The 14,499-nt window shown below is 43.1% G+C and overlaps 3 protein-coding genes across 3 annotated transcripts in view; 2 read left to right on the top strand and 1 right to left on the bottom strand.

Moving 5' to 3' along the window:
- LOC135493258 (IgGFc-binding protein-like) overlaps nt 1–746 on the top strand; it is a 47,860-nt gene extending 47,114 nt beyond the window's left edge. The window contains exon 92 of the mRNA XM_064780401.1: nt 242–746. Coding sequence (XP_064636471.1) covers nt 242–357 — 116 coding nt within the window. The 3' untranslated portion in view covers nt 358–746. The remainder of the gene's footprint in view (nt 1–241) is intronic.
- Nucleotides 747–3,053: 2,307 nt separating this feature from the next.
- LOC135494108 (uncharacterized) lies at nt 3,054–3,776 on the bottom strand. The gene is made up of 2 exons (XM_064781859.1): nt 3,493–3,776; nt 3,054–3,309 (listed from the first exon to the last, which is right to left on the bottom strand). Exons 1-2 carry the CDS (start codon nt 3,774–3,776, stop codon nt 3,054–3,056), a joined length of 540 nt encoding a protein of 179 aa, XP_064637929.1.
- Nucleotides 3,777–5,153: 1,377 nt separating this feature from the next.
- Nucleotides 5,154–14,358, top strand: LOC135493834 (cell death abnormality protein 1-like). The gene is made up of 20 exons (XM_064781428.1): nt 5,154–5,216; nt 5,570–5,678; nt 6,044–6,131; nt 6,431–6,528; nt 7,320–7,440; nt 7,882–7,951; nt 8,409–8,612; nt 8,976–9,108; nt 9,428–9,496; nt 9,843–10,013; nt 10,403–10,534; nt 10,690–10,821; nt 11,095–11,238; nt 11,702–11,833; nt 12,059–12,214; nt 12,407–12,535; nt 13,009–13,143; nt 13,458–13,478; nt 13,867–14,025; nt 14,161–14,358. Exons 1-20 carry the CDS (start codon nt 5,193–5,195, stop codon nt 14,271–14,273), a joined length of 2,340 nt encoding a protein of 779 aa, XP_064637498.1. The 5' UTR covers nt 5,154–5,192; the 3' UTR covers nt 14,274–14,358.
- Nucleotides 14,359–14,499: the final 141 nt, after the last annotated feature.

Raw genomic sequence — 14,499 nt, 5'->3', positions numbered from 1 at the left:
ATGACAAGTCAGATTCAAATTCATATCCATCGCCTTCAGCCGAACCTGGAGGGAATTTATGAAGGTAGCCTGACGTTGCTTTTTTTCGTTTTTAGAAAATAAACACGGAATTCCTTTACGGCTGTAAAAATCTCCATACATTTTGGCACAAAAAACTTTTTCCCGAAATGTGTTAATGAAATTTTCAGGTGAATATTTTGGTGTATTAAATTCAATCAATGCGCCTTTCTTTCACTTTCAGTTGGCAATTGTGCTATCCCTTTCAAATACGAGGGCGTATGGTACGATAAATGCATCGACGCAACACCATGGTGTTCAAAGGACCACTTATACAAGAAAAACTGGGAATTTTGTTGAACCCAAACATATCGACTAACTTTTCGCATGGTCTTAGAACCATTATACTCCAATATGCATCATGAAACTACTTAAAAAGGTATCAAATATCTTTGTATCTGTACTTGAAATGGCCAACGAAATATCGTCATCGTTTTCAAAAACGTCTTTGTATGACACTGGCTCACCAAGCAAAGATTTGCTAACGTGTTTATGTATTTTTGGTACAACGGCACACTGAGGAGAGAAGAAAGACTAGTATGCTTTGCACACGTGACCAGGACAGATATTTGGATGTCAAAAAGATAATGTGTGCCATCATCAGGACAAAGCGATTTGATACCTTACACATCATGTAATCATTCTTTTTCTTCATGATATTAAACTATTGCAGCATTAAAACACAAAAAGAGTTATCGTCATTTTCTTGCTTAAATTTACGAAGTCATATGATAAAATATGACAAAACTTTGGCCGGGTCTATTTGGCTAGACGCTCGCCGAACAGGCATCTTTTTTGTCCTGTTTGGAGAGCCGCTTGCCAAACAGCACTAAAAAGCCACCCTGTTCGGCCAGCCGGGCTTGCCAAACAGGTGAAAAATCTATCCTGTTTGGCGAGCTGGAGACTTTACTTCAATATTAATGAGTTCGGCTCTCCATTCAGGACAAGAAAAAGTCGCTGTTTGGTCAGCCGGGCTTGCCAAGTAGTCACTTCCTAAAACTTTGATTATTCCGTTGAACAGTCATTGAGATTTCAAGTATTGAAGGAGAAGGCATTGTCACGAAGCATCCGGCAGCCTTCTTCTTCTTCTTCTTCAATTACTCGGTTGTCCGTCTGTCGACGTATAATAACCGAGGTGGGGGTGTGGGCATGCGGGGAGGAAGGTTTGTTAGTAGCATGCCTTGGGGAGGCATGCCCTGAACGCTGCGGGTGAAGTAGCCCCGCGAGCGTCTGCGCTTAAACTATTCCAGTCGGAAGTTGTACGGATGATGAAAGATTTCCTGTACGCGTCGGTGTTGCATCTAGTTTGAATTAGTCTGTTCCTTCTTCCAGGGTTGATCAGATTGGGGTCAAGTTGAACTTCGACTTTCTTATTTCTTATTTGGTAAAAAAAGGATGAGGCGTTGGTTTTTCCGTCGTGATGTTAAGGGTTCCCAATTGAGATTTCTCAAGAGTTCCGTGACGCTAGTTTTGGGCTGGTTGTTCCGGGTGACGAACCGTGCTGCCCTTCTTTGTATACGTTCTATGTTAGAGGCCTCTCTGCTGTTGTCGTCAGGGTCCCAAACCTGAGAGCTGTATTCAATGGTAGACCTGCACATTGTGAAATAAGCTAGCTCGCGCAACTTCTGGGGGCATGAATGTAAGTATCTGCTTAAGAACCCAAGTGTACGGCTGGCTCTAGTTGTGGTCCAATGCAATAACCTTTAACACTACAGTATTAGTCACCCATAACAGGCCTGTTGTTCGTTAGCACAGACCAGGATAATTTACCTTGGCCGGGTCTATTTGGCAAGCCGCTCGCCGAACAGGCATCTTTTTCGGCCTGTTTGGAGAGCCGCTTGCCAAACAGCACTAAAAAGCCACCCTGTTCGGCCAGCCGGGCTTGCCAAACAGGTAAAAATCTACCCTGTTTGGCGAGCTGGAGACTTTACTTTACTAATGAGTTCGGCTCTCCATTCAGGACAAGAAACAGTCGCTGTTTGGTAAGCCGGGCTTGCCAAGTAGTCACTTCCATTTAAACCTTAGCATGGAACACATTGTTTTACTTTTTTTATCTCAACCGACCTAGCTGACTTGATCAAACCGACTGACTTTATCAGCTGACAAACTACTTTTTTGACGTCATTCCGATAACGTGATCCTCCTCCGACACAGTAAAGATAAAAGTTGACAGCGTAGTTTATCACCCAAAGTCTGGATAGCAACCAAATTTGGGCGCCGTAACGAAACTGCCAGTATTTCTGATCCATCTTGTAAAGTTTTCGAAGGGCGGGGATGCCCTCAATAAACAATGCATAGAGCTTGTACGGCATTGTTGTCAACACGTAAGCAAAGCAGACGATGATTAACATCCTTGTTATATGCCCTGTCTTATTCTCGCGAGATTTGTCGCCGCCATGCTCTACGGCCGCCAATTCGTTGGTTTTCTTTCTCCATTTTGCCGAGTCATTCAATGTGATGATTATCCACACATTGCAGAAGATGATGATCATGAAGGGCAACATCGTCCCGATGATGAGATGAAACGTGAGGACCATTGTCTCGAGAAATTCGTGACCAGAAATGACCACGTTAAGCATCAAAGGGCCTAAATTGAATGAAAAAATACGGTTCACGGTTACGGAGCAAAAAGCTGTCCATTTTATACAACGAGCGAAAGACAACAAATCCTGAGGATGGTCACAATTAAAAAGATGATGGGATATTATTAGCATGTAGGCCTATATTGCATTGTGACGATCTATGGTCGCATGCCAACTAATATTGATAAGAACAGCAACGTGGACGCCACCGAGGAGACGGAAGGAACGCTGTCTCGTGCCATTGAAAAGAAGGTGCGAGACAAGGGCCTGATATGGGTGTCAGTAAGAAGGCAACCTGCCAGCGTGTCGGATGGACTCTCAACTGAAAGAAGTTGATAGGGAAACTAGTCGCTTTGAGTCGGCAAGTCTGGAAATTCCTTAGGCCTCCACCTGAGAAATTGTTCAATACGTATCTCAGAATCGAACCTGTGTAGATGCATACGGATCCCGTAGTTTTGTCTTACCTTCCTTCTCATAAACAAAGAACACATGAATATTAACTGCGATGACCACTATGTAGGTGATAGCTGTTGTCCTCTTGGCCCTGCCTGTGGTACATAGCCGCACTGCATGAAGGGGGAAGCGGGTGGCGATGATACGGTCGATCGACATCTGAGCCAGGGTCAAGCCGGAGATCGTGCCGAAAGTGTACGTCGAATACCAACATATCCTACGGGATGAGATAACAACGTCTATAAGACAAGACAAGTGATACATGCAGCATCGTAAAATCTAGTGATCCATATAATCGGGTAAACTTCCAAACTGGCAACCAAGTTTGTTGTCACCACCTTTTCGTGATTGCCAAATTGAGAAAAAAAGATGTAGTGACGTCTGGCGATTTCATACTTACTGCAAGGGGAGTTCCCCGGTGCTCTCTTTTACGACCCAGAAGAGGATAATACTGCAAGAAGCATTGGCAACAAGGACTAGAAAGTCGGCCAGAGCCATTGCCGCAATGTAAAGACAGGCTGCACTATTCCTGTTGAATTTCTGTAGAGATATCACAATGGCGATGAGATTCCCCGGCACTCCGAATGTCACCACGAACATCCAAACATACTTCGTGCACGCCTCGATGATTGAGGCGAAAACAAACACAGAGACGTCGTCATGCGGGGATGACGTCATCGACATGGTGTTCACGTCTACGAAAGACTAGTTTCGATGTTATATCGTGTTGTTTTTGTCATATCTTTGTTATTTTTGTGGTATCTTTGTTGTCATAACATAACCATCACCAAGCATCTAACTATCCAAAATCGGTTGAATGAAAAATATTGTTGAACAAGAGCATGTAACATAGTGGTATTCCCAATAACTACTCGACGTGAATGTTCTGGTTTGTTTGAAGATCCAAATCCGTCTCTGTTGAAACGATGCCGACCTATTGAGGAAGCAGTAGAAGCATTCAGAGCTACTGTCCTGTCATCGAAGCGGACACGTAGTTCGGGGTGTTTTTAAATCGGCTGCTACTTGGTTGATGTGCTCGTCCACGAACTGCGCGTAGACCGGTCGCGGCCAATGTGAAAATTGGCTACATCGGTAATATGATGGGTCCACGGGAAACTTAACACCACGCGCGACTCAAAGCTACCACGCCCTTTGATGTTTCCTTTCACAGATTGTATGATTTCTCTAATGTAACAGAGCATTGTGAATTTATATATTTGTAGAGTATCGTATGGCCTCGACAATGCTGCAAAGAAGATAATTTGGCCTATAAATCTCGAGCCCATCGGTAAAATATACCTCGGGCAGGCTTGCTGTAACTTATTGCAGAAATCTCGTGAGACATCAGGTTTGTCTTTGTCCCATTCTAGAGATCAATGTAGCATCTATGCAGATAAGAATAAGTTATTCTTTGCCTCAAATGTCATACCTAATGCTATCGTACTCCCGATCGCATAAACGAGATCGAGGGGTTTTAATTCGTTGTTCTGAACGGACAGTGACAAACATGTCCCGGTGTATATGTAGTTGTTTCCAAAATGTGCAGTGTTTCGACAAAAGAGATGTCATTTTACAAGGGGGGGGGACAAAGAAAACGTGCCAGTCTATCTTTCAGCGTTCACAAACAATGAGGGGAAGCAATTGGACAGGAAAACGCTCAAAAACGTTACATGCTAACGCTTGACAACGTCCTCGCTCGTTGAGGTGCAATAGTTTACAGGTAGCAAGCCCTCTATGAGTACAAGATGTGCAGTAGTGTTCGCTTGAGAACAGGCTTAAAGGGATACTAAAGCTGGAACCAAGTGAGCAAGATTAAGTTCCATGAACTTGCCGATAGATGTCGTGTCTCCGTCACATTACAGATTATGCGAGAAATGATTTTATAACAATGAAAAAGTCGTCAGAAAAGGTGTGGGATAGCACATCTGTATCAGAAGTGGTGTAAACCTAGATCGCCTTATTTCGGTTGACAGCAAACATCTTGGTTATCATTGCCACACAGGCATGACAGGCACTGTTTTTGTCAATATTGTCCGAGATGTAAGTATAAAACCGCACATGTCCCTGATCATTTGTTTTCCGACGCTTGAAGGCAAGAAGATGTTGCCTCTTATCGCTTTACTGGTAAGTAAATTTATTGTTCATGGTTCACGATCAGAACGGAAAACGGTCGCATCTAAATTGTAAGAGTGACCATCATACCAATATATTAAGTCTAAAAGGACAGCGGTAATTAGTTTCTAGAATCACCTGATGGCATTTCTAAAGGGTCGATAATATTCTAGAGAACGAACGTAGATGAAAAAAAGAGTTCATGAGCAGTGTAACAATATTTATTTTAGAGTTGCGCTGCGCCGGACAAAGGTTTTCCATGTCTCTCTCACTCACTTGAAACGTTGTGGTGGTCATGATTAAAATGTGCAACCACATAATATTATGAGATGAGTGATAGAACAGTAACTATCTAATATTCTTAGGTGGTTGGTTCAGTTTCTGGCGTACCTTTTTCCGGGCCAGTCCATATCCCGGAGAAACTAACAGGGCCACCAGATAATGGAAATCGTTTTGGAGAAACGCCTTATGCTCGTAAGTATAAGTTCCTGTATTTTTGGCATTTACTAAAATAAAATATTTTCCTTGACATTCAACAAAAGCGCAGTCATTCAGCCTTCCCCTCAAAAGGTGGTGACTATTCTGGATCAAGTCTTCGACTTCTCAATTATCAACTTCAAAACGTTTTTTCACAGAACGGCACAACTAGTCAGTCTGTCTTGCCGCCAAGAGGTACAAAACCCCATTTAAAAGACTTATTTTTATTGATAGAAGAAAACAACTATCTGACGTTATCCCATAAACATTATTCTTTTGTTCCTTGGTATTTTTTGACAACGGAATGCAAGTTTTTTACTTGAAGTTGACGCTGAGCGGATGCGCTTTGTTTTCATCTGTAGGTTTCTCGCCGAAGCCAGAGAATGCAAGTCTTGACCTTCGAAATGATCTAATCTTGACTCCAGAGCAACACAATATGTTGTTTGAAACGTAAGCATACCCGGTTTGTAATAATAACTGTACTAGACGAAACACGTGCTACTTCATTCTTACTTCTAACCTGAACAAAACTTGGAGTTTAAAAAGGAGGCGGCCAGCTGTAAGATATACATGTAGTCTTGTTGTGATAAAAGGCTTTGGTGTTATTAGTAGCACGAAATATAGAAGGGGGGGGGGGGCGTTGTGCCGACCGTCAGCAGTTCCCTTAACGACCCCTTTCAAACTGGTAAATTAGCAACGGCGGCATATGCTCCTGGTCTTTCTTTAAATGTTGTCCTTTTTCTCTCCAGAGATGCCAATGGGAGGACCAAGAGGAAAGCCTGGAAGGGAGACAAGTTCCGGTGGACTGGCAACACAGTTCCATACTACTTCAACGGAAACGACTACAGTACGTATGTCTTTGCAAAGAACATCAAAATGTAATTATATACACTATGGTTATAGGAGAATGGCCTGAAATTGAAAAAAACATTGACGAGACAGGTCACAGAGACGCTCTCGTGAAAAAAAAATGAAAAAAGTTCCTCGAGCGGGTACGAACTCGTAACCCTCGCCACTAGATCCTTACGGTCTTATCCACTATGCCGTGAAGCTGTTCTTGGGGAGTTACATATTTTTCAGTTTTTTATTTCACGTACAAGCTTGACAGAATGGGGTTTTTTGTGCCATCCGTACCATTTTCAGTTTCAAAGTGGCCTTTAAAATGATGCCCTTTTTCAATATTGAATAAGTGAATTCATAAGATACATAATCAGGAGATGAACATGACACCCCGTGATGATTATAGGAACACGCAGCTATTTTTCGAGTTTTAAAGATTCAAAACAATTTCCCGCTTTGCTAGAATTGAAACCATGCGTGTATTGAGGAACTGCCGGATGAGGTGGCATTTGATTTCAAACAATGGTTGCAATGGCCACTTACAGTAAGATATATGCACTGATGCTGCACGTCCAGTGCTCTGTTGGTGAATACGGTAGCGCCACTGCGGCCTGCTGGTAGTCTATCATATCTGCGGGCGTTTGAAGCATGGCTGACCGGTCGTTCAAAACATGGCGGACTGGCGTTTGTGTTTTCTAACTTTGCCGTTAGGGTTCTTATGCATACATGTCAGCTTTAACTTTAAAAATCATCAAATGAGTAATTTAGCGTAAGTGTCACCTCTCACTCCCTTTCTAGCCGATCACCAGAAGAAAGAGATCCGAGAGGCAATGGACGTGTTCGAGGCAGAAACCTGTCTCAAGTTCAGACCAGCTACCTCGTCTGATGTCAACAAGGTGCGCTTCAAACAGGGACAGGGGTACGTAGATAGTGTTTCACATAGGGACAGGGTAAGAGACAGTGCTTCAAACACGGACATGGGTAGGTAGACTGCGCTTCGAACGACGACCTTGGTCGGTAGACTGGGATTTAAGTAGAGACAGGGGTAGTTAGACCCTCAAACACACCCTGTAAGCATTTGGCCGGGCTCCTAGCATATTGTTTCATCCGTCATGCACACGTGGCTAGAATCATTGGTCTCATGTCACATCCTCTTTAATAGTCTCACCGCGCAGACCCGAATGGTGGAGTTACTCTCTAGGCTGTATTAATAGTGAAGGTGGTCATAACGAGCCAAGACGAACTAAGCATCAAAGTTCTTTCAAGTTCTAATAATACTGAGCCCGCATTATGTTTGTGAGATGATGGTACATACGGGGTTATATCTTGGTGATCATGATAAGAAGGTCATTCTTTCCAGCTGCAATTCGCAACTTGGAATGGTTGGTGGATCACAGGACCTCAATCTGGACAATGCCGGATGCCGTTGGGTAAGATTTCTTGTCATGCTTTCTAAACTAACACAATGACAGGAACTGCTACTCGCGATATTGATCTGTAGCCTATACCATGTAATACTAGTCCCGATGAGAGACTTTATAGTACCGTGACTTTGGTCCATTGAAAAGGTTGAGCTTCAGGTCCTGACACCAGCGGCAGCGAATGGCTAATTGATTACTCGTAATGTTCTTACTCTTACGAGCACCGAATAAGGTTCTGGTTATATGAAATCGACGTTTTCACATGTAACGTCTCACCAATCGCTTCAAAAAACAAGTCAGTTTCAAATGGCGGACTCCATACGATTCACGAGGTCACTTTTCACCCTCACGTCGTGTTTTCAAGCCTATTTCAGTTGTTTACTCGTGACAAGTGAAACATGACAATTGATAACGTGAATCCTATAAAGATAAACTCGTGTTTATTTTATTGTTATCCGATCTTCAGAAAGGTCTGTACTGGCACGAGATTGGTCACGCCATCGGGCTAGTGCACGAACATCAGCTGCCGGAGAGGAACCAATATGTCAAGGTCAACTGGGGCAACGTTAACCCAGCTTTCAATTCCGCGTTCAGCACCTACACAGACTCTGAGCTGGAGAGGTTTGGTATTCCATACGATCTGAGCTCCATCATGCATTATGAAGTGAAGGTAAGCCACTGAATACGACCTTATGGACTAACTGACGAATCTATAAATCTGTCCAATACATGAACACAAACCTCTACAACGTAGTGTGTGTGTGGTGAATGTGAATATTTTTCAGAGAAATCAGGCGAGTGCAGATAATTGCATTTGAATTAGGTACTATCGATTGCAGCGCCACGCGGCGGATAAATCGCGCCGGTTCCTCATTGCATTTGAATTAGGTACTATCGACCATCTGGATGACCAGCGAGATCTGTTGATGATCACGATGCCGAACAATGGACGGGCGCTGGTTCAGACCAACGCCATCTTTCTTAGCCGGTTTGCGTAGCTTGCGATGTATACAACCTTTCGAATTTCTCGCAGGCTTTCAGTCAAACTGGCGGACAAACGATTATACCACGTGACAGGTCTAAGGAATCATGGATCGGTAATGTTTGGATCTCGCAGATGTCCTTCACTGACGTCATGATCATCAACAGGATGTATAAATGCGCAGGTACGTCAAATTTACCCGAACGCGAACGAAGTTTGCCGATTTCTCCTTCTTCGTATTTCTCCATCTCCATGGAGTCCTGTTGTACCCGCGTCGGAGTCTTAAGATGATAGAAAGACATGAATATGTCGACTCTAATGTCTGTTCCTGATATAGATGTCTTCATTTGAGTTAAGACCAAATCTAACGATCCTCGCCAGCGTAAACCTCTTTCACAGCACAAAAGAGAATATAAATACCGACTGGATAATCAGTAACTTGAACTTCGTCAGTGTCTTGCTCTTTTTATCTCATGTCAACAATACATGATGTCACATTTCAGCTCACTGCGGGAATGTGCCATGCAAAGGCGGCTTTCTCAATAAGGAATGTAAATGTGTTACACCAAAATGTGAGTTCAAGTTTCAAGTGTGAATACCGTGAGGGTATTGGCAAACTTATTTAACGCCTTTCTCAACGATTATGGCTGTTTTGAAAGCAGTTCGTTGGCCATTTCCCGTCATCGATTTCAAATGGCCGTGTTTCAGAATGCCTGTCGATATAAAATAATTTATTTTTGTATTTGGAGTCGTTTTTATCTTATTGAAGCCATGGCTTGTCCAACATGACCTCTTGAGCTCAAAACTTAGGAAGTAACTTCTCAAAGTATTTCTACAAATGCTTTGTGGAGACATCGTTAAAGCGCCCGCCAACGTTTGTTTTTTCTATAAGTAAAGTAAGGCGATGTGTTTCTCCAGCTTACTTCGACTCTCACTGCATCAATGAGCACCCCGACGAGGCCATGTGTTACGAGCGAGCCCATCAGGGAGACTGTGACGTAGACTATGGCTTCATGAACTTCAAGTGCAGGAAGGCCTGTAATAGATGTGCCATGTATGGAATGGAGCACCTAATCAAGGGAAAGCCAGGTAAAGAACAAGAAGTGAATCACAGAGAATACACCAACTCAGTCTATGCTTTTACCCAGTGGCTAACGATGTAGAGCATCTGTGAACGAACAGTATAGTTTGTTGCACATTCAATTAATGTGGTTGTCATCGTGTCAGCTTGATGGTAAACAGTACTTTCAAAACCAATCCATCAATATCAACAGATGTTTACAAGACCTTTAATGATCTGATCCTTTCTTGAGGCGGAAATGGGAACTGAGCTGCCCAAGGCCCACACCTTATTTTATCACATACGTAGATGCTAGTGGTAGTCTTGTAGGTTTTCTACAGTCATGGCCATCCCAAGTTCTGAGGTCACAAAACTAAAAATGAAACGATTCTGTTCATCAAAACTGATTCTCCTATAGGCGAGTGCTTCAACCAGTATTTGGATGATACCAGATGTGACGCGTGGGCCCGTGCCGGTGACTGCGACAAATACCCATCCTTCATGAAGAGACAGTGCAAGAAATCATGTGGAACTTGTAATAGTGACTGGGGTAAGAATTATCCAAGAAATCTTCCAAATTGTTTACCTATTTTCTATTTTGATCTCGCAAAACTATCTTCATTGCTCAGGCACGTTTTACATAGGATCCCCCCCCCCTCCCCACCTCTGTTTGTTCTACAGTGGGGCCTTTTTTAAATTCTTCAGGAAAATGTGCGAACATGGAATTCGACAAGTCTTGCGATGACTGGGCAGCCCGCGGTGAATGTGAAAGCAACCCTGAGTGGATGAAGAACAAATGTTCTGACTCTTGCAAGACATGTGGATACATAACTAGAGGTAAGAAGGCACGCTATCTTTGGCTACTTCCCAGTTGCCAACCCACCAAAGTCGTGGCATAACTTTTAGGATCTGAATGAATGATTATGCAATAGTACTGCACTACTTGCAGATTTGCCATTATCAGTGGATACAATTCGGCATGTTTTTATTACCAGATCTAATGGACAAGCGTATTCCGCACAACGTTCTTGCCGGTTATTTGACAATGTGTGCTCGCTGTCAAGCTCTTAAATAATTGTGCTTTATCAAAAGAGTAAACATCCATTCCAGGGGAATGTGAAAATGACCACGCAAACGAGAATGAGTGCTTAAAATGGTCTCGTGCGGGTCAGTGCTATGATGACGATCTCACAAGGGCCTTCTGGATGAAGAAGAATTGTGCCGCCTCTTGCAACTCATGTGGATTTGGAAAGGGTAGGTCGTGATCACCTTTGGCGTGTTAGAAAAACTGAAGATACCATATAACATGCCTATTCACCCAGTTTGCCTTCTGGAGGTGTCACTGGGCAAAACAGAAGAACAGTTAACCAAAATCTATTGTGACAATACTCCTCTCATCACAGCCAAACGGTTTTCTATGATACCTCATTGGTTTTCGTTGGACGACGTCTCGGGGTGACCGTAGCAAAGTCAGCAATTTTTTGACAAGGTCAGCGTGTTGTCCAGTACTACGAGTTAGCAGGTACACTCAAGGTCCGTGGTACAAATAGGTGTATTCTGCGACATCCCCTTTTCCATACACGTTCCCTTCTTAACCATTCTTAACTGATATGAAAGTCACTTGCAGAGTTTACATCCATGGTAATCGCCAGTCTCTGACCAGCTGAAATATCGGATGTATTTACAAGATATTCATTGGCTTATCATCGCGTTGCAGGTAAATGTGAAAACGATTTGGACGACTTTGAATGTGATAAGATGGCACATTTCGGAAAATGTTCTACAAACCCGAAACACGCACAGAAGAACTGTAAGAAGTCATGCAACACATGTGACTACGGAGTGAGAGGTAGGACTCGAATGAGTATTGGCACTAGAACTAAATAATGGTCATACGTTCTTTCTACAACCAAGAATTTCATTTCATATTGGTATGTGTCCGAAATAAGGACGTCTTAGAATTATACTGCATTGATATAAAACTTATTCATCAAAAGCCTTCATTGTAAGGCACATTATCATACCCAAGATAAGCTTCTTATTGACCAACACGTGTACATACTGACCAATTCAGGTAACTGTAAGAATCACTACGAGACGGTGTTTGGCGACAATCGAGCCTGTGATGGCTATGCTGATCAAGGGAGCTGCGACTTCAACACTGGCTACCTCCTCATCTTCTGCGCCAGATCCTGTAACAGATGTCAGCAAGCAAAGGACCTCATCGCCAGTAAGTTACTTCGTGTTGGAGACAGCGATTCAATACCCGACTAGATTCCCTCGCCAATAGAATTCTAACAGAACTTGCTACAGTTACGATAAAGGACAAAGCTTTGCCTGCACTAGTGTCAACGATGACATTACCTACACAAATTCACCCCTCCTCCTAACAATAATTCCTTTCTAAACTGTCATATTTCAGACTGCCGTAACTTGCAGCCAGAAGATAAATGCAAGAAATGGGCAGAAAGTGGTGAATGTGACAGTAACCCGGGCTTCATGAGATACAACTGCGCCAAATCGTGTGACTCGTGTCATATTCTCACTAATGGTAAGGGTTTTTTTTGGTTTTCCAGGGCTTTGTTCATGGGAAATACATTAAGCAAAGTTTTACGGGAAAATTCATTTACAGACAAGACATCGTGACACCAGAATCATTTCTTTTAAAAAAGGCAACGTTTCATGCTTCATTTATTATTGCCTAACAGAGATCAAACGCATCATCAATCTTCTTAGCTAGTTCTTTTTGAAAACCACATCAGCAAGGACATAAAACCAGACCCATGATGTTGAAGAGGTACTAACATATCTGGCTTAAACCCTAGCGTAAGCCCTTGACCTACGTACATAATTAACGGAATATGAGATTAACCCACGACCTCATGATGCATGATGGACCTCGTACAGTTAGAGGCAGATCTTGTCCGAATCATTGAGCAACCATCCAGTTTGCTGTTGGCGATTAGGTTGATCGTAGACTATGCAGCGTCTTGTTGATTTATTGTCTTTCTTTCCCGTCTTTAGAGAAGATCTGCGCCGATACGTCTGGTGTGACAACGTGTAAATTCTGGCAGGGGAACGGAGAGTGTGAGGAGAGACCTAGGTATATGGCGCAAAAGTGCAGATTGACTTGCGGAATGTGTGAAAAGGGTGAAAGAGGTGGGTGGAGCTATATTGTCGCACTGACTTAATCAATGTTTGCCTACGGATGACTAGGTGTTAAGATCACACTCCGTTACATTTGGCACTTTTGATTTCGTCCACTTCCTCTGTGAAGATGACGAAGTTGCCTTCCTCGGGGCATTTTTTAATTTTACCTTTAAATATCTGGAAGACCGAGGAAGAATGACGTTGCATATTTAGACCAGCTAAGGCCTGCATGATGGTGGCAGCAAGACCAGTTGGATCGGTCTCATGAGGGAAGCGAAAGTACCTACATTTCAGTTACATATTTTTATTCCATGGCTTTTCAGTTGTCAAGGATCCCGAGCGCCGTAAGTATGATTTATATTTTGTGTAGTGTTTCTCCCCGATAGTTCTATTGCTGGTCTCGTTGTAACCCAGACAAACAGACTTCCTGCGAAAGGCCGAGGCGATTTTTTATACACCTCCATTTTGAACGAACTACCAGCCCGTGGAAGACTGGGGACTCACAAGCATTTGGCAGGTCGAGATAGGTTCATCTCTATCAAGCATAAGTATGAGTAAAAACATCACCCGTTCACCTTTGATTCACCCTTCGAAAAACAACTTGAGACGACATCTCCAGTTTATTGTTCTTATACACTTTATCATGATGTACGTGCCTAAATTACGGTGATGTGTAGCAATCATCTCCAGACCATGGCCGTGCATGAACCCAATCCCTTGATTTCTCTTCAGCAAAGTGTAAGAACTTCGCCAATGACGATTCGTGCGAGAGCTGGGCGAGATCGGCCGAGTGTCAGAACAACAAAGTCTGGATGGAGCACAACTGCCACAGGTCTTGCAACCCCGAGGAGTGTGGCGGCAACAGTGGAACCGTTGGAACTGGTGGAACAGGTACGAGGGAAGATATTTCACAAAACGATACTATGTCATGACCATATCATATCATGACCATGTCTTTTGAAGGTTATCCGATACCTTTATTCATTGCGTGCAGAATGCTCTCACAAAGAAACCATTTCTTTTCAGGTTCAAGCTGCGAAGACCAGAAGGACGAATGTGCGATGTGGCAGAGCTGGGGCCACTGTGAACTCAACCGAGCAGTGAAGAAGGCGTGTCCAAAGTCATGCGGCACATGCTAAACATCACAACCAGTGAAAGATTCATCCCAGGTGCATTACTTCACCTGTTTGCTGTAGGTTTCATTAATAAACATTGATAAGTTTATGTGGGTGTTTGCATTTGATTCGACTAGCTTTCTTCGGAGCCAGAATTATCACTGCCAATTGGTAGCACAGATTTCAATTTAAGAAGCACTAGAACACAACATGCTTGCGGTATTGCTGTAGACAATCTACTATTAGATGG

Source organism: Lineus longissimus, chromosome 9, assembly GCF_910592395.1.
Source record: "Lineus longissimus chromosome 9, tnLinLong1.2, whole genome shotgun sequence".
NCBI classification, from domain to species: Eukaryota; Metazoa; Nemertea; class Pilidiophora; order Heteronemertea; family Lineidae; genus Lineus; species Lineus longissimus.
Note: the sequence above shows the minus strand (reverse complement) of the source record. Positions and strands in the feature narration are given on the sequence as shown.

Coding starts and splice junctions, on each gene's coding strand:
- LOC135494108 (XM_064781859.1), bottom strand. CDS start 3,776: ATGTCGATGACGTCATCCCCGCATGACGACGTCTCTGTGTTTGTTTTC. Junction 3,310..3,492: donor ACCGGGGAACTCCCCTTGCA/GTAAGTATGAAA, acceptor CTCATCCCGTAG/GATATGTTGGTATTCGACGT.
- LOC135493834 (XM_064781428.1), top strand. CDS start 5,193: ATGTTGCCTCTTATCGCTTTACTG. Junction 5,217..5,569: donor TGCCTCTTATCGCTTTACTG/GTAAGTAAATTT, acceptor TAATATTCTTAG/GTGGTTGGTTCAGTTTCTGG. Junction 6,529..7,319: donor CTTCAACGGAAACGACTACA/GTACGTATGTCT, acceptor CTCCCTTTCTAG/CCGATCACCAGAAGAAAGAG.